This window comes from Drosophila pseudoobscura, chromosome X (genome assembly GCF_009870125.1).
Source record: "Drosophila pseudoobscura strain MV-25-SWS-2005 chromosome X, UCI_Dpse_MV25, whole genome shotgun sequence".
In the NCBI taxonomy this organism is placed as follows: domain Eukaryota; kingdom Metazoa; phylum Arthropoda; class Insecta; order Diptera; family Drosophilidae; genus Drosophila; species Drosophila pseudoobscura.
The window spans coordinates 42,409,011-42,436,318 of NC_046683.1; the positions used below are offsets into that span (position 1 = coordinate 42,409,011).

Genomic DNA, 27,308 nt, shown 5'->3' on the forward strand with positions numbered 1-27,308 from the left:
ACGGCACACTCCCATAATATCTACATAAAGTACATACATGTGTAGTTTTTTTAAACCTTTTTTCACACCCTGTACTCTAAGAATACAAGGATTTACTGCGTTCGCGCAACAGGCAGAGGGAAGCCAGACACCACGTTAGTGGCGACGATCTCTCCTTAAGAGTGGCGTTTTGAAGACCATATTCAAAAGAATCTCCCTTCGGAACTCTTTCACGCCAAAACCAAATAATTAGCACTTGTAATTCGTGAGTAATATAAAAAATAAATAAGCCCTACTGTAATTTATGCTCGATTTCTCTATAGGGCCCCTAAATATACTAATCAATTTTTTAGTACGTTTATATAAAAATGGTTAGTACACAATCGGGTATCATGTAGTCGCAATACGCGACGTTAGGATTCTTTCCTGTTTATTTTTAGCTCTTGCCATTCAAGTGGCAGTTAAAATGGCTTCAGCCTCAATTGCTGGCATCCTGGTCGCTTCAGCCGCCATCCTGCATTCTACATCCAGCGTGGGCAGCGGATCCGGCATGGCAGCGACGTGCTGCATTAGGGAAGTTGACGCTGTGTTGATGCTGTGAGCGATTTATTGTTTTTGTGTGTAAAGCGTAAAATAGAACAAATTTTCCATCCCGAATCCCAACCCGAGCGCCAGTCCCGCCCACTCGCACTCACCCACCATCCGCCTCATGGAGAGAGTAGTTTCTGCAAGTGTGGTTGCATACTGTTAGGCTGCAATTGCGCTGCCTCCACTGCTCCTGGTCGTGTTCTCTGGGCTCTGCTGGCAGTGGCAGTGGCCTCGACAAGACAGAGCCCCCAGGCCTGGAGACCAGCATCGGGCGCGGTCGAGTATAGGCAGTTAATTGTAATTCTGCAAAAATGCTGCCAAAGTTATGTGAGTGGAAGGCCGGGGGCGTTGAGGCCAGCAGCAGCTGCAACTGCGGCACTCGATCGAGCCCAGTCCCAGGCCCGAGCCCGCACTCGTGTGGCGCGCGACTTTTTCCAAAATTGTATTTTAAAGCCACTCGCTAGGGCTTCAAGTTCCAACACCAATTCGCTCTGGGCGGCAATCCACAAGGGATCCAATCATAGCCACCTGGCGTAAATTGTTAACAGATTGCCACCTCTGATACCCGTAGAGTGTCAAATAGCTGCCACAGGCGCTACAAAGGCTGGGTATTTCGATGTATATGTTAATTCCAATAGCTGATGACTGATATTTGCGGTGTGATACGACGTACAGTGACTGTACTTAAACAGTACGAATAGTAGGCCAGTCGTCGAACGAAATAACAAGAACAAAACTTATCACGAGCCACTACTGTACTTCGTATGGAGTCTACTGTCACAGTGATATTGTTTTGAAAACGGAAAATTCTTGCGGATTTCAAAACTAAATCGGAAAACTTTGGAAAAGTGCAGGCCAGAGCCTGGCTGATTCATTTCCAACTTCAAAACTCTATGAGCGCCTAGATCTCATTGGATCGCCTAGGCAAAATTAAATTTGGTGTCCACGCTCCTGTGGTATCTCACTGTTTCAAGTGCATTTCAAAATTTCGCCACGCAAATGTACAAATGTAAAGTTGCGGCCGTAGCAGAAACCCACCACGTTTATCCTTTTTTTCCTATCAATTTTAGGGTCCTAAGTGTTGCTTCTCAAAACTGATTTATCTAAAAGCTAAGTTAACAGGTCGTGTCTACAACTTATTGTAGAAAATTTATTGTTTAAAGAGATTCCCCAAGTCGAACCAATCCATCAAAAAGCATCCGAATCGGTGAGGGATATACCCAGCAGGGCGGCCGATAGGGTCCACGATCTTCTTCATTGGAAATGGACGATCGGGCAGACTGGTAGTCATCAGTGCGCTCCGAATCTAACGAACAGGGTCCATTGAGACATGGCGATATGGCGATCGCTGGTTCCGGCAGAAAAGCGCTGGTAATCCCCCACATTCCAGTGTCCTGAACTGCGTAGAAGAAGGGTCCAGGCGATCCTCTAAGGGGACGGTACGGTCTGGCGTTGGAGTCATCCTCTGACTTCAGTGGACAGTTGCAGTTGTTGGCACCAGAGTTCAGTACGGCTTTTGAAGGGTTTAGGTAGGCTCCGGGCGATCTGTCATCGTTGTCGTCATCATTGCACTCCTCTACGTCTTTATAGTCGTCGTAATGGGGTCCGGCTTCTACTTCATCTGGACTAGACGATCTGGCGGTGAAGCCGTCGGCATTGCATTCCGTCTCCGAATCGAACTCGGACTCCGAATCCGGCGAACAACCGAAAGGGAGTTCGACGGGAAAGGCCGAACCCCCGCCTTGAGACTGCAGGCAGGTGCACGCCTGCACGGAGTTATAGCTGGTTTGGTCGCATTCGGCTGCAAATCCAGTGGGGTTAAAGTCTCTTTTCTTCAGGGAATGGTCGTTTTGCGTTGTTGTTCCAGTGCTATGGTAATTGGTGATGGTGATGGGTGATGTGACAAGCCTGCTTCCACAAATGGTAAAACCCTGTTCCCATGCTCTCTGGATCTGCATGGCGTGGGAAGCTCCAGTGGGACAACCAGGACAGGGCTGATTCGGCTGATAGTTTTGCTGTTCCATTGAACAATTGTTCTGTGTAGGTGTTCCGGCGCTCTGGTGGCCGGTTGACTGCATGACCTGATCGAACGAAACGTAGTTGATCATTGAGTCGAATCCGTTGATGCTTCGGTTGGAATATCCATTCTTGCGTCCACTCTGTAGCATTTCATCCTCAGCACTCATCTTTTGGTTCTGATTTTGATGTTCCATGGAACAGCTGTTCTGTGTTGTTGTTCCAGTGCTTTTGTGGCCGGTTGACTGCATGACCTGATCAATTGAATCATAGTTCGTCATTGAGTTCGGCATTTCAACCTCAGCACGCATTCTCTGGTCCTGATTTAATCGCGTCCCCGAAATTATGGACATTGATGTCGTTACGGTTACCCCTTGCACCACTTGGCCATGGGGACCAACATCCATCGACTGGAAGTAGCGGTCTGAGGACACTCTCTCGCATATACCACAGGGAATAGCGCCTTTGTCCTCCTGTCGCAAGTCAGTAGAGCTTTTGCATGTAAGGAAATCCGATTCGCTGTCATTCTCCGAAGGTGTGTACTCTAGCGACTGACTTCTCCGCTGGAGTGGCGTCTCGGTGGCTATATCCAAACACGTCTTGGGCATTTGCAATAGGTGGTGCGGCGTGACAGAAAGGTTGTTGAAGGCTTTCATACTGACATCATCTATTTTATTGGTTGTCGAGCGGTCCATCCTGTCTGTCCAGGTCTGACCCAGTGAATGCTCTCGCTTTCCATCACACATACACGATTGATTACCTCCGGTATCGGAGGGATGAGATAGCGTATTTACATTACCCAGAAGTCCCGTGGAAAAAGACGCATATGAGACACGCTGTGGCACCGGTCTACCGCGCTGCTCGGTTTGCTGATAGGCGACTAACGGAGGCTGTTCCGACACATACGGCAAAGGTTGGATAGTTTCATTCGCCACACACTCATTGGTCATCTGAAGCACAAAAGGGTTTCGCGACGGCATGGTACCCTCCGGTCTCGCGGTGCTTCTAGCTGCTCCGGAAACTTCACCACCCGAGGGCATGAACCGTGGAACCGGGATATTTTGCGATGGCATCGACACCTGTTGTCCTCTGGAGATCTTTCTTCTTTTGACGCCTCCCACTTCATCATATTCTGACATCCACTCGTCGTCCATTTCTATTTTCTCATTCGTCTCACCGATACTCTCAAATGTGGGTGCTGATTCATCGTTTATGTTTTGAGAAGGCATAGCTTGTCTTTGACTGTCTGCAGTTTCAGGACCAGTACTCTCAAATGTCGGTTCCGATTCATCGTTTAGGTTTTTCGAAGGTGTGGCTTGCCTCTGAGTTGATTCAGCCATGGGTTGCCTCTGACTGTACGCAGTTCCACGACCCGTACTGTCAAATGTGGGCTCCGATTCATCGTTTATGTTTACAGAAGGCATAGATCTGGTCTGAGCTGCTGGCCCCATTGATTTCCCCTGACTATATTCAGTTCCACGACCTGTACTATCAAATGTGGGTTCCGATTCATCGTTTATGTTTTCAGAAGGCATGGATCTTGTCTGAGCTGCTGGACCCATGGATTGCCTCTGACTGTATCCAGTTCCACGACCCGTACTCTCAAATGTGGGTGCTGATTCATCGTTTATGTTTTGGGAAGGCATGGCTTGCCACGGAATAGTTGAAGGTTCAACAACGGAACAGTTGAAATTAGGACAGGTTTCAGCGCATATATTTTCTAAAGGCATCGATTGTCTCCGAGTATGTGAAGACAAGGTTTGCCTCTGTCTGAGTGCAGTTCCAGGACTGGAACTTTCGAAAGTAGGTTCCGATTCATCCCATATGTTTGCTGAAGGCATGGATTTACTCTGAGTTTGTGCAGGTAAAGATTGCCTTTGAGTGTACGCAGTCCCACGACCGGTACTGTCAAATAATGGTTTCGATTCATCGTTTAGGTTTTGCGAAGGCGTGGCTTGCCTCTGAGTTGATTCAGCCATGGGTTGCCTCTGACTGTATTCAGTTCCACGGCCGGTACTCTCAAATGTGGGTGCTGATTCATCGTTTATGTTTTGAGAAGGCATAGCTTGTCTTTGACTGTCTGCAGTTTCAGGACCAGTACTCTCAAATGTCGGTTCCGATTCATCGTTTAGGTATTGGGAAGGCGTGGCTTGCCTCTGAGTTGATTCAGCCATGGGTTGCCTCTGACTGTATTCAGTTCCACGGCCGGTACTCTCAAATGTGGGTGCTGATTCATCGTTTATGTTTTGAGAAGGCATAGCTTGTCTTTGACTGTCTGCAGTTTCAGGACCAGTACTCTCAAATGTCGGTTCCGATTCATCGTTTAAGTTTTGCGAAGGCATGTCTTGCCTCTGAGTTGATTCAGCCATGGGTTGCCTCTGACTGTATTCAGTTCCACGGCCGGTACTCTCAAATGTGGGTGCTGATTCATCGTTTATGTTTTGAGAAGGCATAGCTTGTCTTTGACTGTCTGCAGTTTCAGGACCAGTACTCTCAAATGTCGGTTCCGATTCATCGTTTAGGTATTGGGAAGGCGTGGCTTGCCTCTGAGTTGATTCAGCCATGGGTTGCCTCTGACTGTATTCAGTTCCACGGCCGGTACTCTCAAATGTGGGTGCTGATTCATCGTTTATGTTTTGAGAAGGCATAGCTTGTCTTTGACTGTCTGCAGTTTCAGGACCAGTACTCTCAAATGTCGGTTCCGATTCATCGTTTAGGTTTTGCGAAGGCGTGGCTTGCCTCTGAGTTGATTCAGCCATGGGTTGCCTCTGACTGTATTCAGTTCCGGTACTGCCGGTACTCTCAAATGTGGGTGCTGATTCATCGTTTATGTTTTGAGAAGGCATAGCTTGTCTTTGACTGCCTGCAGTTTCAGGACCGGTACTCTCAAATGCTGGTTCCGATTCATCGTTTAGGTTTTGCGAAGGCGTGGCTTGCCTCTGAGTTGATTCAGCCATGGGTTGCCTCTGACTGTATTCAGTTCCGGTACTGCCGGTACTCTCAAATGTGGGTGCTGATTCATCGTTTATGTTTTGAGATGGCATAGCTTGTCTTTGACTGCCTGCAGTTTCAAGACCGGTACTCTCAAATGCTGGTTCCGATTCATCGTTTAGGTTTTGCGAAGGCGTGGCTTGCCTATGAGTTGATTCAGCCATGGGTTGCCTCTGACTGTATTCAGTTCCACGGCCGGTACTCTCAAATGTGGGTGCTGATTCATCGTTTATGTTTTGAGAAGGCATAGCTTGTCTTTGACTGTCTGCAGTTTCAGGACCAGTACTCTCAAATGTCGGTTCCGATTCATCGTTTAGGTTTTGCGAAGGCGTGGCTTGCCTCTGAGTTGATTCAGCCATGGGTTGCCTCTGACTGTATTCAGTTCCACGGCCGGTACTCTCAAATGTGGGTGCTGATACATCGTGTATGTTTTGAGAAGGCATAGCTTGTCTTTGACTGCCTGCAGTTTCAGGACCGGTACTCTCAAATGTTGGAGCCGATTCATCGTTTATGTTTTGGGAAGGCATGGCCTGCCACTGAATAGTTGAAGGTTCAACAACGGAACAGTTGACATTCGGACAGGATTCAGCGCATGTATTGTCTGAAGGCTTCGATTGTTTCTGAGTACTTGAAGGCAAGGTTTTCCTCTGACCGAGTGCACTTCCAGGACTGGAACTTTCGAAATTAGGTGCCGATTCATCCCATATATTTGCTGAGGGCATGGATTTCCCCTGACTATATTCAGTTCCAGGACCGGTACCCTCAAATGTGGGTGCAGATTCATTGTTTATGTTTTCAGAAGGCATGGATCTCGTCTGAGCTGCTGGCCCCATTGATTGCCTCTGACTGTATTCAGTTACAGGACCCGTACTATCAAATGTGGGTTCCGATTCATCGTTTATGTTGTGAGAAGGCAAACGTCTTTGACTGTCTGCAGTTTCAGGACCAGTACTCTCAAATGTCGGTGCAGATTCATCGTTTAGGTTTTTCGAAAGCGAGGATTGCCTCTGAGTTGATTCACTCATGGGTTGCCTCTGACTGTATTCAGTTCCACGGCCGGTACTGTCAAATGTGGGTGCTGATTCATCGTTAATGTTTTGAGAAGGCATGGATGGCCCCGGACTATATTCGGTTCCAGGACCGGTTATCTCAAATGTGGGTGCTGATTCATCGTCTATATTTTGGGACGGCATGGATTGCCTCTGACTGTGCTCAGCGCCACGACCAGTACTCTCAAATGAGGGTGCAGATTCATCATTTATGTTTTCAGAAGACGTGGATTGGCCTTGACTTTTTGCACTTTCAGGACCGGTACTCTCAAATATTGGTTCCGATTCAGCGTTCATGTTTTCAGAAGGCATGGATCTCTTCTGAACTGCTGCAGCCATGGATTGTCTCTGACTGTGCTCAGTTCCAGGAACGGTACTCTCAAAAGTGGGTGCAGATTCATCGTTTATATTTTGGCGTTTTTTTTTTTCTGAAGCTATGGATTTCCTCTGACTGTATTCAGTTCCACGACCGGTACTTTCAAATGTGGGTGCTGACTCATCGTTTATGTTTTCAGAAGGCATAGATTGTCTTTGACTGTCCGCAGTTTCAGGACCGGTACTCTCATATGTCGGTTCCGATTCATTGTTTAGGTTTTTCGAAAGCGTGGATTGTCTCTGAGTTGATTCAGCAATGGGTTGCCTCTGACTGTGCCCAGTTCCACGACCGGTACTCTCAAATGTGGGTGCTGATTCATCGTTTATGTTTTGAGAAGGCATGGATTTCCTCTGACTGTATTCAGTTCCACGACCGGTACTCTCAAATGTGGGTTGTGATACATCGTTTATATTTTGAGAAGGCATAGCTCGTCTTTGACTGTCTGCAGTTTCAGGTCCCGTACTTTCAAATGTTGGAGCCGATTCATCGTTTATGTTTTGGGAAGGCATGGCCTGCCACTGAATAGTTGAAGGTTCAACAACGGAACAGTTGACATTCGGACAGGATTCAGCGCATGTATTGTCTGAAGGCTTCGATTGTCTCTGAGTACTTGAAGGCAAGGTTTTCCTCTGACCGAGTGCACTTCCAGGACTGGAACTTTCGAAATTAGGTGCCGATTCATCCCATATATTTGCTGAGGGCATGGATTTCCCCTGACTATATTCAGTTCCAGGACCGGTACCCTCAAATGTGGGTGCAGATTCATTGTTTATGTTTTCAGAAGGCATGGATCTCGTCTGAGCTGCTGGCCCCATTGATTGCCTCTGACTGTATTCAGTTACAGGACCCGTACTATCAAATGTGGGTTCCGATTCATCGTTTATGTTGTGAGAAGGCATAGTTTGTCTTTGACTGTCTGCAGTTTCAGGACCAGTACTCTCAAATGTCGGTGCAGATTCATCGTTTAGGTTTTTCGAAAGCGAGGATTGCCTCTGAGTTGATTCACCCATGGGTTGCCTCTGACTGTACGTAGTTCCACGGCCGGTACTCTCAAATGTGGGTGCTGATTCATCGTTTATGTTTTGAGAAGGCATAGTTTGTCTTTGACTGTCTGCAGTTTCAGGACCAGTACTCTCAAATGGCGGTGCCGATTCATCGTTTAGGTTTTTTGACAGCGAGGATTGCCTCTGAGTTGATTCACCCATGGGTTGCCTCTGACTGTACGCAGTTCCACGACCTGTAGTATCAAATGTGGGTTCCGATTCATCGTTTATGTTTTCAGAAGGCATTGTTTGTCTTTGGCTGTCTGCAGTTTCAGGACCGGTACTCTCAAATGTTGGTTCCGATTCATCGTTTAGGTTTTTTGACAGCGAGGATTGCCTCTGAGTTGATTCAGCAATGGGTTGCCTCTGACTGTGCCCAGTTCCACGGCCGGTACTCTCAAATGTGGGTGCTGATTCATCGTTTATGTTTTGAGAAGGCATAGTTTGTCTTTGACTGTCTGCAGTTTCAGGACCAGTACTCTCAAATGTCGGTGCCGATTCATCGTTTAGGTTTTTCGAAAGCGAGGATTGCCTCTGAGTTGATTCACCCATGGGTTGCCTCTGACTGTACGCAGTTCCACGACCCGTACTGTCAAATGTGGGCTCCGATTCATCGTTTATGTTTTCAGAAGGCATAGATCTGGTCTGAGCTGCTGGCCCCATTGATTTCCCCTGACTATATTCAGTTCCACGACCTGTACTATCAAATGTGGGTTCCGATTCATCGTTTATGTTTTCAGAAGCCATGGATCTTGTCTGAGCTGCTGGACCCATGGATTGCCTCTGACTGTATCCAGTTCCACGACCCGTACTCTCAAATGTGGGTGCTGATTCATCGTTTATGTTTTGGGAAGGCATGGCTTGCCACTGAATAGTAGAAGGTTCAACAACGGAACAGTTGAAATTAGGACAGGTTTCAGCGCATATATTTTCTAAAGGCATCGATTGTCTCTGAGTACGTGAAGGCAAGGTTTTTCTCTGTCTGAGTGCAGTTCCAGGACTGGAACTTTCGAAAGTAGGTTCCGATTCATCCCATATGTTTGCTGAAGGCATGGATTTTCTCTGAGTTTGTGCAGGTAAAGATTGCCTTTGAGTTGCAGTATCACGACCGGTGCTCTCAAATGTAGGTGCTGATTCATCAATTATGTTTTTAGATGGCATGGATTGCCTCTGACTGTATGCAGTTCCACGACCGGTACTGTCAAATAATGGTTTCGATTCATCGTTTATGTTTTGAGAAGGCATGGATCTCGGCTTAGCTGATACACCCATTGATTGCCTCTGACTGTATGAAGTTCCACGAGCGGTACTCCCAAATGTGGGTTCAGATTCGTCGTTTATGTTTTGAGAAGGCATGGATTGTCTTTGACTGTATGCAGTTCCACGACCGGTACTGTCAAATGTTGGTTCCGATTCATCGTTTATGTTTTGAGAAGGCATGGATCTCGGATTAGCTAATACACCCATTGATTGCCTTTGACTGTATGAAGTTCCACGAGCGGTACTCTCAAATGTGGGTTCCGATTCATCAATTATGTTTTGAGACGGCATGGATTGCCTCTGACTGTATGCAGTTCCACGACCGCTACTGTCAAATAACGGTTTCGATTCATCGTTTATATTTTGAGAAGGCATGGATTGTCTTTGACTGTATGCAGTTCCCCGACCGGTACTGTGAAATTTCGGTTCCGATTCATCGTTTATGTTTTGAGAAGGCATGGATTGTCTTTGACTGTATGAAGCTCCACGACTGGTACTCTCAAATGTGGGTTCCGATTCATCGTTGATGTTTTGAGAAGGCATGGATTGTCTTTGACTGTATGAAGCTCCACGACTGGTACTCTCAAATGTGGGTTCTGATTCATCGTTGATGTTTTGAGAAGGCATTGATTGTCTTTGACTGTACGCAGCCATGGATTGTCGCTGACTGTACGCAGTTCCACGACCCGTACTCTCAAATGTGGGTGCTGATTCATCAAATATGTTTTGAGATGGCATGGATTGCCTCTGACTGTATGCAGTTCCACGACCGGTACTTTCTAATAACGGTTTCGATTCATCGTTTATATTTTGAGAAGGCATGGATTGTCTTTGACTGTATGCAGTTCCACGACCGGTACTGTGAAATTTCGGTTCCGATTCATCGTTTATGTTTTGAGAAGGCATGGATCTCGTCTGAGCTGATTGCCTTTGAGTGTACGCAGTTCCACGACCGGTGCTCTCAAATGTGGGTGCTGATTCATCAAATATGTTTTGAGATGGCATGGATTGCCTCTGACTGTATGCAGTTCCACGACCGGTTCCCTCAAATGTTGGTTCTGATTCATCGTTTATATTTTGGGAAGGCATGGTTTGAAACTGAGTAGGTACAGGTTCATCGCCGGAACAGTTGAATTTAGGACAGGATTCATGGCATATGTTTTGTGAAGGCCTAGATCGTCGATGAGTACCTGAAGGCAAGGTTTTCCTCTGTGTATGTGCAGTTCCAGGACTGGTTCTTTCGAAAGTAGGTTCCGATTCATCCCATATGTTTGCTGAAGCCATGGATTTCCTCTGAGTATTTGCAGGTAAAGATTGCCTTTGACTGTACGCAGTTCCACGACCAGTACTCTCAAATGTGGGTGCTGATTCATCGATTATGTTTTGAGATGGCATGGATTGCCTCTGACTGTATGCTGTTCCACGACCGGTACTGTCAAATGTGGGGGCTGATTCATCAAAAATGTTGCTTGAAGGCATTGATCGTCTCTGACTGTTAGTATTTCTGTGATCTGAACTTGCAAAGGTAGGAGCCGATTCATCACCTATTTGCTCCCGAGCCGACACTTCGCGTAAGTCCCCGCTGGGTAGTGTCACATGCCGGTGGGATGAAGTTGCTGCTTCTCCAGACGACGGCATGGTTACATCATCCAGAACTTCATCAGTCACTTTGACTGATCCCTTATTTACAGAATCGTTACTCCGTTTTATTGACCCGGCTTCATTGCGAAAGGGTGCGTATTCCTCATCAAGGTCACCAGACACTGACTTGGGCTGGGCGTTGCCATTTGGAGATCTCGAAGAAGGCGAAACCTCTCCTCTGGGTGGACTGTCGTTGAATTGAGGAGCAGAATTATTGTTTATATTCTGCGACTGCTGTGATATCTGCTGCCTTCTGGGATTTGAGCCTTGCGACAAGCTTCGTTGGCGGGTCGCGGAACTGAGGTCCTCTTGAAACTGACTGCGTCTGCCATCTGGACTTTGAGATCGGAATCTTCGGTGATCACTTTCTAAGTTTTCGCTTGGACCTTGTTGTGACCTGTCCGGGAAACTGGTCCGGTCCGGAGCCGTTCCTTGGGATCTCCTTTTTCGCCGTTGCTGTTCACTGTAGGCACTGGGCCACGTCTGTTGTGCCCTGTCAGAGAAGCCGGTGGTGTATGCCACATAAGACGGTATTGTCTGGTCATTCAGGAACCCGATAGTCCTGGGTGCTCGCCATTGGCGAGTAGCTCCCGAAATACCATTGAAAGAATGCGCTGGTTCGGCCTCCAATTTCTCGCGCTGTGAGCTGCGATCGCGATATTGAAGAGGTCCTTGTCCACCCGGATACTCGCTGGGCATGTATCTCTCTCCTATAAGCGTCCTTGGCCTAGAGTCATCGTGGAGCATGAGCATCGTTTCGTCCGACACGTTTTTAGACACATCCTCTGTGGAGAAGTTAATGCGCCGTGTAATGGACGGTGGCCTATCCCGGGGCGCAGTGCACACTGTGGTCGTCTCCTCAATGCGACTAGTAATATTTCCGTTGGAGTCACGATGCGTAGTGACCTTGCGGTGGGTAGTCTTCAAGACGCAAGAGACATAAGAATTAGGGCAAAAACTAAATACACACTTCGGAGAATTGTAGTTACCTTCTGGCCAAGGGATTTGTCTCTAATCTGTAAGGACGTGCCGGGCGTCATCATATCCCTGGGGTCCGGAAAGCTATCGAAAATTTCCGTATACACGGTCTCGACCGTGTGGCCGCTGGCCACCGGCGCCTCCACCATATTGGATCGTTGAGAGGGCTTTTTCATTTCAAAGCTGGGTGCCGACACATCTGCTATATTTTCCTCCGGAACATTGGCTATTTGAAGCTGCTGTCGGCCACGGGACTGGCGTCGCGGGTGGGCCTGCCGGAAGTTCTTCACCTCCGTTGCATCGGTTTGATCTGCAAGTGGGTGCGGCAGTGTTATACCTGCAAGCCTTGGAACTGCATCTCACGCGAAGCACTTACGGGTCTGATCGCGTAGGATGCTGCGCGGATGGGTGCCGCCGTCTATGACACCGAACACGGCGGGAAGGTACCGGCGTACCGGCGCGCCGAGACCGAATCCCGGACGCAAATGCTGCAGTTTATTTACGAGATCGTTTTGCGTTCCACCGCTGCGTCGGAGACTGATCCTTTCGCATATGGGGTAACGTTATCAGTAGCCGCGACTGCGTTGTCAGATCACGTCACTCACCTGCTCTCACATTGCAGCGAATTTTTTTTGTTCGGACTATTATTCGGGGAGCTTACGGATAAAGAGTTAAACATTTATTAGTTCATTTTTCATTTTGAAATATCAACTGTAAGTCTTACCTCATGTTTACTTAAAATTTTGAAAAGATTTTTCGACTTGGAGAATCATAAATTTTGATGTGAGAGGCTCGAGAGTTGCCAGACTTATGAGTAAAATCAGTATCTGGAAAGCTACAAAGCCTAAGGGATAAAAAGTTTGCTGAGATTCGGAAAAATTTCGTTATGATATCGTTGCTACTTCCAGCAATCAATGTACCGTTTGCAAAGTGTGTCAAGCATCCGTGCACTTTTTCTTATCCAATTAAACAATTATACGGAGCGGAGCTCATTAAAGCAGGTTGTTCGAAGAGCCCCGGGAGCGGCTGCCACTCGACAACCACTTCCGTTCAGGAGCTTCAGCTCTCGCTCCAACTGAAGACTGTATATGCAATTAGCGGGCACATAGCTTCCTCTGCATTCAATTTGCTTCAACTTCATTGGCTTTTGATGACTTTAAATGAAACTGAGAGTCAGAGACAGACTCTCCTCGAAACTATATGCGAGATGGGAGATGCGGTTGGGGATTGAATACTAGGGAATGGGTGTGATTCTAGGTGGGACTTTTAAGGCGCACGTTGGCTTTTGGCTGGACTGAGAAGTCGTCACACAAAACCGCTTTCATTTCCGCCAAACACAATTGCATCATTAGCGATGCAATCTCCGTTACTTAACGCAACCGCAACATGCCGGAAATGAAATCCTGGGCAAACTGGCGTGCCCGGCGCTAAGCCCGCTAAACTTTTCCACGGTGAACGGCATGACAAGAACGGCAGACGGAGAAAGGGCAGCAGAAAGTGAAAAAAAAAAACGGTCCAGAAATAGAAGGAAATATGACGTCGCCATGTGGCATTCTCAAAGTCGTAGTCAAAGACCAGCTTGAGCGAAGACGGTGACGGTGGCGGTCTCGCTATCGGTGGCGGTGGCGGCAGCGGATACGGAGCCGGGTAGAGAGGATAAAGGAAAACAGCCGGAAAGCAAACGAAATGATGCTGCTGCGCACAAATAATCGAATAAAGCCAACGCAGCGGCCAGAACCTCAGCCAGAGCTGACTCCAAAGCTTACGCGGTAGCCATTCCCATAGCTGGCCGTCCAGTGGAGCGAAGCTGCTCGTAGGATACGAGGATAAACGATTACGCCGTATCGCTTCATTTACCTGGGAATGTGCATAGGTTTGAGCATGGGCATGGGACTGGAGTTGGAGTTGGTGGTGCTGTTGGAAACGGAGTTGGACTCTGAAAATTTCTGACTTGAGCTTCCAAAAACGCAGACTCCAAACCCATCCCCGCCATATGCCAGAGTCGATACACCATACGATATTTTTAATAGAACTATGTATTCTTACCAATGCTGCCAGCTTAGCCTATTTCAGGGTAGATCTAGCATTTTTAAAAGTGGACTGACTACTAGCTTATAAAATTAGCAAATAGCTTATATGCTATTCAGATTATATTTGTTTTTAATAAAAATTGTATCTTCTCTAGATTTTTTGTTGAATGAAAAATATTAACTTGTTTTTTATGCATTTTGTGATGCATTCATCACATGCATAAGAGCAATTTGGTTCTGTTAAATTTTAGGCTACCCTATAGTTTTAAATTTCCTGAATGTATTTTCCGTTGTCAAAGTGCTGCGGCAAAAAAAACCAACGATATTGTGGAAGTTTTGGAAGATAGTAAGGTTACCAACTTCTACAGTATAAAGTCGTACGATAATATGTGTTTGTTCAAAGAGAAAAATACCGACAATACTATTCAGTTTTTGGGCAGAGGTGCTGGCCTACATACACACATCGGCATAAGTATTCGGTTTTAACTTCTTATTTTCTCAAAGTAGAAACTATATTTATTTACCGTAGATAGGTATTATATTAATCTATTAACAATATGTAAGAAAAAAATGATAAGTGCGTTTATTGTGAAATGAAATTTAATTATTCCCAAACAGATGGTGGCATAAGGATATTGACATTTTATAAAATGTAAAAAAAGCAAAAAGGAACGGAACGAACTAACTTTTTATGATGAATCAGCCAAATATATATCCTCCCTTTGCCTCTTCACCTTTTGCAGACGCCTCGGAACTGACTCCACAAAGCTGTGGATATAAGCCAACAGAATTTCTCTCCAGAGTGATTTCACCTCTCACGCTTCCTTGTCAAATTTGGAGTCCGGTTTCATTTTATATAAGACCAGAGACGCTCGATAATGTTTAAGTCTGGGCTCTGAAGCGGCTAGTCCAAAGTATTAACCCCAGTGTCCTTCAAGAATTGGGTAACGGCTTTAGCTTTTTGACACGGGTGTTTTCCTGTTGGAATGTAAAGGACTCCCCAATCAAATTATCTCCAGAGGGGAAAGCCAGATTGTTTAGCACTTCCAAATATTTTTCCTTATTCATGCTACCATCAACTGGATCTAAATTTCGCAAGCCATTGTAGGCGACGCATCCTCAAAACATTATGGTCCCACCTCCATGGATCGCTCTTTCACATATGGGAGCAACTTTTTTGCGACGTTCTTGTAGGTTTCTTATTGTCCGTTCACTGACATCAAAATTTCCTCTTTCATTCAAGTCATTGGCAACCGATCGAGGAGTTTTCAAGACATACCTCTCAAATTGCCGCAAATTAAAAGTGTCTGCCTTAGCAGTTGTCTTTCGTGGTCTGCCACAACGTGTAACGTTATTTGAAGTATTGGTTTTTATACCCGATACTCAAATTAGTATTGGGGTATATAAGATTTGTGGTAGATTTGTGTAAGGTCCAGAAATTCCTTCCGACCCCATAAAGTATATATATTAGTCCAGTCCGTCCGCCTGTCCGTCCCTATTAGCGCCTAGTGCTCAAAGACTATAAGAGTTAGAGCAACGATGATTTGGATCCAGACTTCTGTGATATGTCACTGCTACAAGTATATATCAATATATATATATATTTGCCCCGCCCACTTCCGCCCCCACAAAGGGCGAAAATCTGTGGCATCCAAAAATTCAAAGATACGAGAAAACTGAAAACGCAGAATCGTAGAGGAAGACTATATGTTCTAGAGTGTAAAATCTGAACCAGATCGTATAATTATTATAGCCAGAATCAAGAAAACAATTTCATTCTTTCTTGCTCTGTCTCTCTCTAACACACAGGTTTCATGGTCAGTTTTGCCAATTGCAAAATATGAGTTCAAGGATCTCAGAACCTATAAGAGCCAGAGCAACCAAATTTGGTATCCACACTCCTGTGATATCGGACCTTGACCGTTTTGTGTCAAAATTTCGTCACACCCCCTTCCGCCCCCGCAAATTTGGTATCCGCACTCCTGTTAGATTTCACTATAAAACGTATATCTCAAAATTTCGCCCCACCCCCTTGCGCCCCTACAAAAGACGAAAATCTGTTGCATCCACAATATTGCAGATTCGATAAAACTAAAAACGCACAATCATAGAGACTGACCATATCTATCCGGTTGCTGAATCTGGATCAGATCAGATCGTTTTTATAGCCAAAAGGAACAAATCAATTTGCTCTGGCTCAGACTGATTTTCTGTCTCCTTCGCACGCACTCTTTGTCGTGTCGTTTAATATTTGCGGCGTCTGCCGGAGGAGAGCCATACTGACTATGTATCGGGTATAAATGTAGAGTTGCGGTGTCCGCAGCAACTTACAGCGTTCCCCCTCGTTTTGCATATCTTTAGTGTTTCGCTTAGATATGTTTCTGTTTTGAAAATAGAAACATTGTTTTTTGCGAAAGCGGTAGCACCAATTTTTGCGCTTTCAAATATTGCGATAGTGACATTTGCGTGGATAATTCTGGTGTGACCTCGGAACATTTCAGCAGGTTTCTTAGAGAAAGTATTGGGCTCTCAAAATTGTGGCATCTTCTTTGGCTTTGACGATTTCAGGGTGCATTTAAAATGATCATGTATAAAATCAGCATTCTTTGTCTCGAAAAAACGTTTATATAAATAAATATGTACGTATCATAAGTGGGCTGGGCTTTTTCCTTTTTTATTTTCAATGTTAAAAGTGCCATAAATGATAATCTAAGAGTTTGTTGCAGTCTATGAAATTAAATTAGATCCGATGACAAATAACTTGTACACTCTCTCAAGCAGTTAGAAATCGTTTCCTGGCTAGTAAGCATGTGGTTCCTCTCCCCACACGTGGCTGACTCTTCGAATACAATCTGCCTGCAATCAAGTGCCGAACGAGGTATTGCTCCTGTTGCTCTTTCTAACTCACCTTCCGTGGCCAACTCCTCGCCCAGTTGAACATCTGAGGTGTGCTCCAGCCTAAGTCCGTGTTGTCACATTTCGCACCGCTTTGTTCCGCATTAATGCGTCTGCCAAAAGGGACGACGACGATGAAGTCATGCAAAACTAATGTCAGGTGGTGGCCATAGACCAAGCAACTTGGTATTCATATAGGTAGGCTACAAATCCGGAGGAGGCGCTGAAGCAGGAGGCGCAGCAGCAGCGAGAAAAAAGGATGGCTGGCGACTGCCTCTAGGCTACAGACGAGTTGGGGCCTGTACTCGTACTCTCACTCTACGCACTCGCACCGAAAGTTCGGCGAACGTTTAACTTGCTTACTTTTCAATTTGTTGGCGGCAGCGACACAAAGATGCGGCAGATGGGGCAGGAAGCGGGCCACATGTGCTTACCCGTTACTGTTATGGGCAGAGCACATCATAATGCAATGGAATAACACACAAAGGGGCTTCTATTCTGGGCTTAGGCCTGGGCAAATACGGCCAGAGAGCGATTAGCGCAAATGTATGAAGAGCTTTGGCTCTGCTCCCCAGCAGAACATAGAAGCCACAAAGCCGCAACGACCACTGCCACAGCCACTGCTTCTGCAACTGCTACTGCCACTGCCTCATCAAATATGCATTATGTGTGTGCACTGGAGCTGGCAACGACGGGCTGTGTCCTGGCATTTGGGATGCAGGGGCAATCAGGAAATTAAACCGAATCAATAATTGCAAAGCCTGTTGAAGGTCTGCAAGGAATTATGAGCCCTAATTGAAATATACTCGTACAAATTTTATATGGGGAACATCATGGCTCCCAACTTTAAAGGTCCCAACTTTAAAAGTCCCAACTACACTGCATAGGATAAACATAGATACTGGGATATGCGATATACCACTATTTCAGAATTGGGACAAAAACGCCATCTGGCGTCTATCACTCTAGAGAGAAAGCTCTCACTTCGAACTGTTACGCTGCCTAACAGGGGGATTCTCGAAAGGCTACCAGCGAAAGGAACAGGGAGGGTAACATGGATTCCAGTTAACAGAGAAGAACCACCATTGGAACAATCGAATGGAGAAAAGTTACCGGGTGGGGAATCGCTTGTCTGCGAGTCGCTTACGTCTCCATCCCATCCCATGTCGTCGGCGTCTCCATGGCAAAGAGCAGTGGAACACTGACCAAAACACTGCATTTGCTTGCGTTGCCCATGACGACTCCGTGGCACAATCAGCTGGCCGCCGCCTGTGGCATGTAAACAAACAGAAACTGAAATCCGCATTAATCAACGGGAACTCGGAGCGAAAGTTTATTTGAAACAGTAAAAATAATCAAACAAATCAGAGCTGGTGGTCGGTATGGCCATGTCCTAGATGGGTGTGCTATGCGCCAAGCTGCGCCGCTACTTCTGCTCCTCCTGCTGCTGTTTTAGGGCCTTGCCGCCGCCTGAGGAGTTCCAGGTGCTGCTTCTGGGGCCCGCTGGCAGTGGAAAGACGGAGCTGGGCCACCGGGTGAGCGGTCGAGAGCGCGGCGGGGACGATCTGGATCCCACTAACGGAGTGCGATGCTACCGCTTGGAGTCGGCGGCTTTACAGCGCGAGGATATCGCTGTGGATCTGCAGCTCACCGAGGTCGGTGGCAATGCGGAAATGCAGCGCCTCTGGAAGCACTACTACGCTGCCAGTCATGCACTGATCTACTGCTTCGATCTTGGCTCGGGCATGGAGGAGCTGGAGGACACGTTCGCGCTGCTGCGCAAGTGCCTTCAGGGCACGGCTCTGGACGGAAAGCCTGTGCTGCTGGTGGCCAAGCGACACCGCGACGGAGTGCAACTGTACGACGTGGAGCACTCCTTTGGCCTGGACCAGCTGGCTCGCACCTGCGGCTGCCCCCTTCACATCTGCCACATGGACGACGCCAGGGATCTGGGACACGGCATTGTTTGGCTGTGCCGCCAGCTAGTGGCACGGCGTCCCATGCTCGAGCAGCGCGTCCGCTACGACGTCAACATGCAGGTTATATTCGACTACAAGCACACACACTTCATTTTTCTCACCTCAACTTGGATTTCCCTCCAGCAGGTCTGGCACCGACGCAAGAAGTCACTCCTCTCCAGAAGCAAGATGGCGCAAGTGCATCGCGGCCGATTCCGTCGCCCAAACAGAAAGGTAGCCATCTTTCGAAGTGATTTCTCAGACTTATCGATGAATGTATCTTCTTACATATATCCTTGCAATCCACAGCTCTGGCCTACAGTCAATAGTGTTAATCACACAACGGTGCGTCCCAGTACGGCGCCGCCGACAATTTTCTTAGTTCGCTCGCGACAAGAGGCAGCGCCAAATCCGGAGCAAGCAGCGTCTTAGCTTTCTGTCACGTGTCCGCGTCCGACGTGCCAAAAGCATTTTGTTACCAGAGGCCTTACGTTTTTATTTATAGGATTTAAGCAGTATTTTATAGTTAAGGTTTAAGTAAAAATGTTATGGTTTTTTCTGCGGGTAATTTCGCGCTTTTTCCCATTTTAAAGCCGGTTATCTCTCCGCTTATCGCAAAAAGAGGCACATTGACTGTCCAATCGCAATATTTCGTAGTCCGGTTTTCGCAAATCGCGATTTCTAAAATGATACACAAATTTTAATGTGCGAAAAAAAAACTATAAAGATATTTGCTGATGTTTAAGTTTATATTTATTATATTGTCAATTTTTTTCATACAACTTTATGTATTTAATAAAAATAACCAAAAACGCAGAATAATTGAAAATGACCGTTTCTAGCAGATTGGATCAGATCGGACCACTATTATAGCCATAATGAACTTATCAAATTACAGTGGCTACGCAACGCCATTTCACACGCTTACTCCTTCTATCTCTCTCTCTCTCTCTCTCTCTCTCCCGGACACTTTTCCTCGTGCATGTGCGGCTCCAATCAATGGAGTGGTCATGGTTTCTAGCTTTCTCTCTATGTTTCTCCGTTTTCATGACAAAAGTGAACAAAATGAAGAGAAGTCGAACCGAAAAAACAATAGATTCGTCACTTTTGCAATCAGCAATACAAAAAGACAGAGAGACGATTACGATATTTACTAAATATATTTTACCAGTTACATTAATCATAAGCTCACATACTCGTACATAGTATAGCCGCGGCCCTTGCCGGTGCACAAAGCTTCCGCTCGATCTGCATATGATTGTGGATGCAGAGTGGGCACAGAGCGTACTATTCGTCGTTATCCACTGCATTTCAATAGAAGAGAGTGGGACCAGCAATGGAAACTGTGTGGAAAAATCATGCAGTCATAGTAAGAGGTTTAGAATGCTCTACCATGTTATTGTTATCCACTTGGAGGCATCGCAACCACAGGGAAGCGTTATTCACGTAACAAAAATAAATCAATCGATTCGGTTAGTAAAAGCATTTCGTATTTCACACAATTTATAACAATCCTTGTCCGTTTGACGGCTCTAATTAACAATCTTAGCTGAAATTAGTCGCCGCCCTATCGTCTATACATTATATGGCATTTCAAACTACATGTATTTAAAGAACCATGCGCCGCATTGATGTGGCCAGACAGCAGAGGAGACTGCTATGCAAAGTCGGTTTCAGTCATCCGGTTTGTCCAGTGGGGTCTAGTGGGGTCTGGGCATGGGTGTGGGTGTGCCTGGGCCCCGTCACCCAGGCGATGATGTATTGCCGAACACCAATAACCAAACCCATACGAAGAAGCATCCTATAGACACAAAATGACACACACGACGTGTCGGCAGGAGAGGGCAGAATCAAACAATTACTACTACACCGACAGAGATTTCACCCACACCCGCTGATGGGTGACATTGATGATTGCGGCTCGTCCTTGTCGACGTCGTCGTAGTCGTCGTAGTCGTTGTCTGGAGACGCTCGAACGTGTGCTCATAATAATCCCTCGATATATAACCCAACGCCGGTGCGCTGCACCCGACTCCCAGACAAACATCTGTCGCCGTGTGTTGTAGCGAAAAGTGTAAAATAAGCATCAATCATCGCTTATTCGCGTTGTCATCAATCACACACAAACACGGGTGCAGGAGAAAAGGGGATATGCTGCGGTGACAAGAGGAACAAGACGAACAACAGGAACAACAGGAACAGGAACTGCAGGAACAGGAGCAACGTCAACGTCCCACCGGTAGCACCCACCCACCATGGGGTGGTGGTTAGTTTTTGTCAACACACGAGAGGCATATTTACGAAAGCGCCAACGCCAATGCCAACCCCTCTGGTGCGGTCACTCCTTTTGCGGCATTCCTAATCAGTTCTGCGAGGAGAGTTATTAAATCATCTGTTTGTACGATCCGGCCCACCCGTCATCCGCCGCCATGACCGCCATCAGCCGCTGTCACATGTCTGTCAACAGTCAAGGGCTCAGAAATGTGTAACCAAATACGAGTGTGTGTGCCGCCGGGTCAGCAGCGACTCATCAATATCGATAACCCGTTCCACAACCCTCGTCATCCGTCGTGGTAATGGCAATGGTGGTGGTGGTGGTGCGGCAGTGCGCCAAGGCGGAAAATAAAGATTTAATCGGCATTTTTTTTACGTTTTTAAGACTTTTTTACGATTATGCGATTATGGATATGCACATTCCTGTGAGGAAGGGAAGCACGATGTGTAGGACCGGTGAGAAAAGCCTGGAGAGGATTGCCCAAAGTGTAAATGAATCTTCAAACATTTCTAGAAACTTGTTCATAAGTTTGGTATCTATACAGAAGTATTGGTCGGTCCCCAGCAATTGCCTTGTCCCAAAAAATCAAGATTCAATTTCAATTTAGGCCACAATCGTGTTATGCCTGGCCCCAATGTTTCTCGTACTCGTACGAAGCTCTTCAGTAAGGATTGCCTCTCCTCCTCTCTGTGAACATAATCAAATAAAGTCACGCCGCTTTAGTATTTGCGGTTTACACGTGAGGATAGAAATGGAGCACCGCCAGAGCCAGAAGGAGGGAGCTCGGGAGGGCGAAAGCCAGGCGATTTGGTCAAGTGGTGGACCGCTAAAAGGGTAACCCGATACGCTCATTGTATGCAAGGGCGTTGGATGCCAAATAAACTTGCTGAAAAAGGGCTGCAGGACATGTGCACGAAATTATTTTTCAGGGCTACTAGATGAAGGACGAAGGATGGCACCAGCAGTTGCAGTAGACATGACGACGGAGACGTCGCTCTTTTTAATCCAACATGATATCGTCCACAAAATGCAAAGCGGTCGAGGTTGCTCCTGCTGCCGCCGCTGCTACCCCTGGATCCTTTCCAAGCTCAGGCACACAAAACAGAGACGGAGGCCGGAGCGGACGGAGCGGGCACAGACACAGAGGCAGAGAGAAAACTGAAAAAATCTGAAAGCGGATTAAATGTATTCGTGAGAATTCTTCAACGATTTCACACCTGTGCAACAGCTAGCCATGGACCTGGACATGGACCTCAATCACATCAACCTCGCGTCACATCCCCTCCTCCCAATCTCATTCCCATGCCACATCCCAGAGCAATGCGTCCATCCGTCCGTCCGGCATGAAATGCCAATTAGAATTTCAAGTTCGCAGTCCGATGTTCCGTGTGTCCCGTCGACGCCTTAAGCGCCCGCCCTATTCCGCCCGGCCTCGTCCTCCCTGATCGACTTTTCGCAACGCAAATTGTTTATCGCCCCCAGGGCTCTTTATTAACTTTACGGCCGGTGGGGCCAGTGAGAACTGACCTCTGCCACTCCTCGTCCTCGGCTGACCGTTCCGCCTGCGGCTCAGCTCTCCCCTTCAGGTCGATTGTGCTGCCTCTTTAACTTTCAATTTCCATGCGCATCGATCCATCGATTTGGCCAGCTTGGTCCTCAGTGCTACTGCTCCTGCAAAAGCACCAACTCCAGCTTATGCAGCTCCTCCTCCGGCTCCCCTTCATGTCTGTTCGTTTCTGTTCATCCTTGTTTTTTTTTTTTTTTTTTTTTTTTGGTCAACGCGTAACGCGGAAATGCACTCAAAATATTAAATGCTTCAGTAGTTTGCAATTATTGCGAGACGAGCTGCCTTGTGCTTAATTCATAATACGAATCGAGCCCAAAGAGGAGGATTTTGGCTTCGGTTTCCGGCCGTCCCGGACAGGCCTCCTGGTTCACAGGCAGTGTGGGGTTACACACTCGATGTTCAAGAGGAAGAGGCGCAGTCACTCTCCCACCTGACCAGCACGGCAGGAGGGAGGAGGCGGGGCGCAGGGCGAACTGTGAGAGGCCAACGAACTTCAGAGTGATTCATTCCATTCATGCCACTTAATGATAGTGGAATGGAAATAGTAGTTTAAGTTTTATTGATTTCATTTTTGTATTCTGGGGAGAAAGATTATTGGAAAGACAGAAAAGTCGGGAATTCGTCTTACAAATAACGACATCTCATTGGCAGCCACGAAACATCAGATGAATCATTCTGATACACATGATTTCTACAGATGTTTTATTTATTTCAGAAAATCTTCGAACTCAGGGCAAAGGTGAACGGCCATCCACTGCTCCAGGACTATTGAGTGCTGCATAAAATCTGTATTTCCATTTGTTCGCCACAAACTTATGCTGAATCGTATCCAAATATGGATACTTTTTGTGCCATATGCCAAAACTGAACGTCTACAGAAAATTAACGCATAAAATTGGCCCCATGGAATGTGGATGTCGATGTCGTCGAGATGGATTCGTAACATACATATATGTGAAGGAGTGTGAAGGAGGCGGTAGGAATATTTCCGAGTGTGTGTACAACATGGCAAGCCATAAATATAAATTCTCAGGCGCTTTACGAGCCTGCAGCCGAAATAAGGAGAAAAGGATTACATGCCACAATGAGCAACAGAGGAGGAGCGACAAAGGCGACGGAGGCGACTGAGGCGATGGCAGCAGGAGCAGCAACAACACCCACAACTAAAGTCTTCGATAAAGCAAAGTCTATGAGATTTACGAGCAGATTTCAAGAGTTACAAATACATACATGAATTTGGCCTAGGCAAAAGCAGGAGGAGAGGAAAGAGTGTTGGGATGCTGGAGGAAGCAGGGAAGAGGCAGGAGACGGAGACGGAGACGGAGATACAAGGATAGGCACACGCATAGCCGCAGGACACGGATTTTATGTTGCGGACGACGGCGTCAAGTTGCCAAGAGCAAAACTTTCAATTGCATTTTGGCCAAGTTTCTTTTAGCTTATCTTTATTATCGCTGCTGTTATTATCCTGGCCCTGGCCCTGGCCCTGGTCCTGCCACAGGCAGACCCACAATCCTGGGTCTCTGTCAGGCTCATAAAGTATGTCATGTGTCATAAATGACAGATTCTTAGGCATACTTCATTGATCCTTTTGGCCGCTCCGTTTTTACGATGCTGCTACGCCAGTTATTCCCTGGTAAATTGTTGCAGTATCTACATCGTACACACACACGCACACACCATACGCCACACACACACACACCACACACATAAATGTGTTTGCTTTCACGGAGAGACGGATGGAATACTCTCACACACTCCGACGGAGATGTGCGTGTTTGAAGTTTGCTTTTGATAAATGAATGGATTTTCAAAGGCGACGTTAATGAAATACGCATACAGGCACAATCCCTAGCCAAGGCAGGGCAGGGCAACGCAAGGCAAGGCACGGCACGGCAAGGATGCTAGACGCTGAGAATGCCACCATCGCCAACGCAACGCCATTGCCATTGCCATCTCCATCGCCTGGCCAGCATGATGTGCGTATGCCAGAGAGAGCACGAGTACGAGTATGTATGCCTCTATATGTATCCCTCAATCTATCAAACTCACGTGTCCGTCGTGTCTCAATTTACTTTCTTATGTAGTAGATGCTCAACTTGCGGCGCAGGAGGCCAGAGGCGTTACCATTGCCGGCCTGGCGTTTTGATAAAGTCCGCCGTGGCAGATTTATGAAGTCCCAGGGCTTCGGAAGTAGACGGACACGAACACATGGACCATACGTACGCCCCGGCGTGGACCCTTGATAAACAAATCTGTATAATGAGGATGGGAGTTCCTCTATGAATTTTGCGGGGCATTGCGAGAACGGAACAGGAACGTACGGAGTGGCGATGGCGCCCATAGATCATATCAACAGAGAGCTCTCTGAATAATGGAATGAAACAGATTCACGGAGACCGAGTGAAACTGCCTTAGCAATTGAACAGCTATTCACCTGCCCTTCCCCAGGTGCCGCCAGGTGGCATTGGGAAAACTGTGCCAATAAGAAGCAAAACGGCAAGCGCTGTCAAAGCTAAAGCCAAAAACAAACGCATTAAAAGCAACTTAATAATTCAGATCAAAATCACCAACCAGCGCTGGTGACATGTTGACAAACGATGCCGCCGACACCGTCACCGTCACCGACACCGCCACTGATATCGACACCAGAATCAAACCGAGACCCAAACCCCAACCCACACCCAATCCAATGGCCAAAGGCATCGAAAACGAGGACGCGGACGAGGACGACGACAAGAGATTTACATTTTCAAAATCGAATGGCGGAATAAGCCACCGCGAAGCAAAAGACACGCAAACACAGCCATAATGAAATCCACAATAAACGAGATAAACGAACAGGGAAAGGGACTAACCATACGTGGCAGTCATGGCGAATGTCGAGTGCCCTATCAGACAACCACCTGAGAACAGATGGAATATGAAGTGATGTTTCTTCCCAACATCCACACATATGGATATGTATGACTCCCCTGATGTGCAGCCTAATATACCCAATTCTTAGAGCAACAGAGCAACAGCATCGTATTGCTCGGCGATGGCTAAAATATTTATATATATTTCAGCTTGGTCGCTTTATAGAATTTCTTTTCTGCCACACGACACGGCGCCGCCAAAACCCTTAATCCCCAATCCCCCATGATTCGGTGCCACTATGCCACCATGCCACCATGCCACGCCGCCGCCCGCCTACCCGCCGCGTTGACGTTGTGTCGATGTCTTCGTTTGCAATCAATGAAAGATTTATGACAATACATACTCATAGATAGCGAGAAGGAGAAGGCCAGCAGCGAGGAGCGGGAACGGGAACGGCAACAGCCACAGCAGCGGTGGAGGAGCGTATATTGTACTGAGAAATTTGTTCTTTATGACGCATCATTATTTGTATTATGACGCCGCCACTGGTCTGATATTCGAGAGTGATTAGTGTCTAAAAAGACTACAATGGCATTATGCGATGCGATGCGAGCAGAGCATACACGCATAATGAGCGACCCATCGCCATGAGGACAATCGATAAGGAAAACAACAGAAACAACAGGTTACCGTTTCCTCGAACTCTGCTCGTTGATCGAAATCGAGAGCTATGTATGTCCCGCCTCTCTCTCTCTGTCATAGACCTTATGGCCAATGGCTTTAGACAGCAGATAGCTCAATTTTAAGAGCGTTTTCCTTGGACCCAAAAGCGGAAACTTTAGTCGATGCTCGAGTATGTGTGCGTTTAAAATGCCGACACTTGGGTCTTGTTGCGTCGCCTCGCCCACACACTTGCCATTCAGCAGCAGCAGCAGCAGCATCAGCACGAAAAAAGAGTTGTTGGCCAACAATGAAATGCTTTTAGCCTGTGAAACAGCCAAGTGAACAGCGCCAAACGAAATTAAGTTATCAACAAAGTGAGGAGGCAGCGAGGGCAAAGTTTTGTGTACTGTTTTTATTGAAAATCGAGTTACAAAACTGAAAGTGTCGACATCATTGTCTATCGTATAGAGTCTGTACATCGTGTTCTTCTGCCCCGACTGCTCTCCATACAGTCCCAAAAGTAGCCAAAGTCAATCTCGCATACCATTTAAATATCTTTGCATCGCATACTATAATTTTTTGCGTTTCGAGCAAAAGAAATGTGAGAAATTCCTAGACTTAAAATACAATAAATAATAAATATAAATCCCTTACTCGGTTTTTTAATGTTGCAGACATGTCTGATGACCCCAGATCGATGCTTTTGAAAAAGCCAACCCATATCCAATGTAAAGATCTTGAAATACATATGTATATGTAAGTCGATATTCATTCTTCATTATATTTTTGTATCAATGTACGCATACACACACTCCAACAAAGCCAGATGCACGTGTGTGTGTGTGTGTGTGTCCATAATATGTACATACATTCGCGTATAAATTATTGAATTTATGAGAATATGAACATCACGTACACGCGCTCTCCGGCTCCGGCTCCGGCTGCGTGTCCGCCTGCCCGTACTGCCCTTAAGGAACTATCTCAGCCTCAGCCAGACGCAAGAACAATCGCACAGAACGAACCTAAGGTTATGTAGAAAAACCGAGCGAGCACCCGGGCTGGCGTACGTTTGCCGGAATATGCACAGAATTTCATTAAGCTCGGTTCGCTCGTCGTTTTTATAAATAAGTTTGCGTTTCG

General features: G+C 46.7%; 2 protein-coding genes and 2 long non-coding RNA genes across 8 annotated transcripts in view; 3 read left to right on the top strand and 1 right to left on the bottom strand.

The window, feature by feature from the left end:
- LOC117184796 (uncharacterized) overlaps nucleotides 1-26,924 on the top strand; it is a 101,408-nt gene extending 74,484 nt beyond the window's left edge. Inside the window, exon 3 of the long non-coding RNA XR_004470269.1 lies at nucleotides 26,843-26,924. This is a non-coding gene — a long non-coding RNA (uncharacterized lncRNA). The remainder of the gene's footprint in view (nucleotides 1-26,842) is intronic.
- LOC6901991 (microtubule-associated protein futsch) lies at nucleotides 1,679-12,779 on the bottom strand. 5 transcript variants are annotated; one of them, XM_033383687.1, is made up of 7 exons: nucleotides 12,646-12,778; nucleotides 12,527-12,577; nucleotides 12,298-12,464; nucleotides 11,933-12,231; nucleotides 10,231-11,864; nucleotides 7,884-9,129; nucleotides 1,679-6,476 (listed from the first exon to the last, which is right to left on the bottom strand). In XM_033383687.1, exons 1-7 carry the CDS (start codon nucleotides 12,648-12,650, stop codon nucleotides 1,725-1,727), a joined length of 8,154 nt encoding a protein of 2,717 aa, XP_033239578.1. In that variant the 5' UTR covers nucleotides 12,651-12,778; the 3' UTR covers nucleotides 1,679-1,724. The 5 variants fall into 5 exon arrangements, with proteins under 5 accessions (XP_033239578.1, XP_033239577.1, XP_033239579.1 ...); XM_033383686.1 differs by having other exon boundaries at nucleotides 1,679-3,774; nucleotides 4,609-9,129; XM_033383688.1 differs by lacking the exon at nucleotides 7,884-9,129 and having other exon boundaries at nucleotides 1,679-4,487; nucleotides 9,156-11,864; nucleotides 12,646-12,779.
- On the top strand, nucleotides 17,092-19,554 carry LOC6901990 (ADP-ribosylation factor-like protein 3). Its single transcript, XM_002133488.3, has 3 exons — nucleotides 17,092-18,885; nucleotides 18,952-19,038; nucleotides 19,114-19,554. The coding sequence occupies exons 1-3, from the start codon at nucleotides 18,244-18,246 to the stop codon at nucleotides 19,234-19,236; spliced, it is 852 nt and encodes a 283-aa protein (XP_002133524.3). The 5' UTR covers nucleotides 17,092-18,243; the 3' UTR covers nucleotides 19,237-19,554.
- Nucleotides 24,154-25,387, top strand: LOC117184795 (uncharacterized). Its single transcript, XR_004470268.1, has 2 exons — nucleotides 24,154-24,649; nucleotides 24,734-25,387. It is a non-coding gene; the product is annotated as an uncharacterized lncRNA (long non-coding RNA).
- Nucleotides 26,925-27,308: the final 384 nt, after the last annotated feature.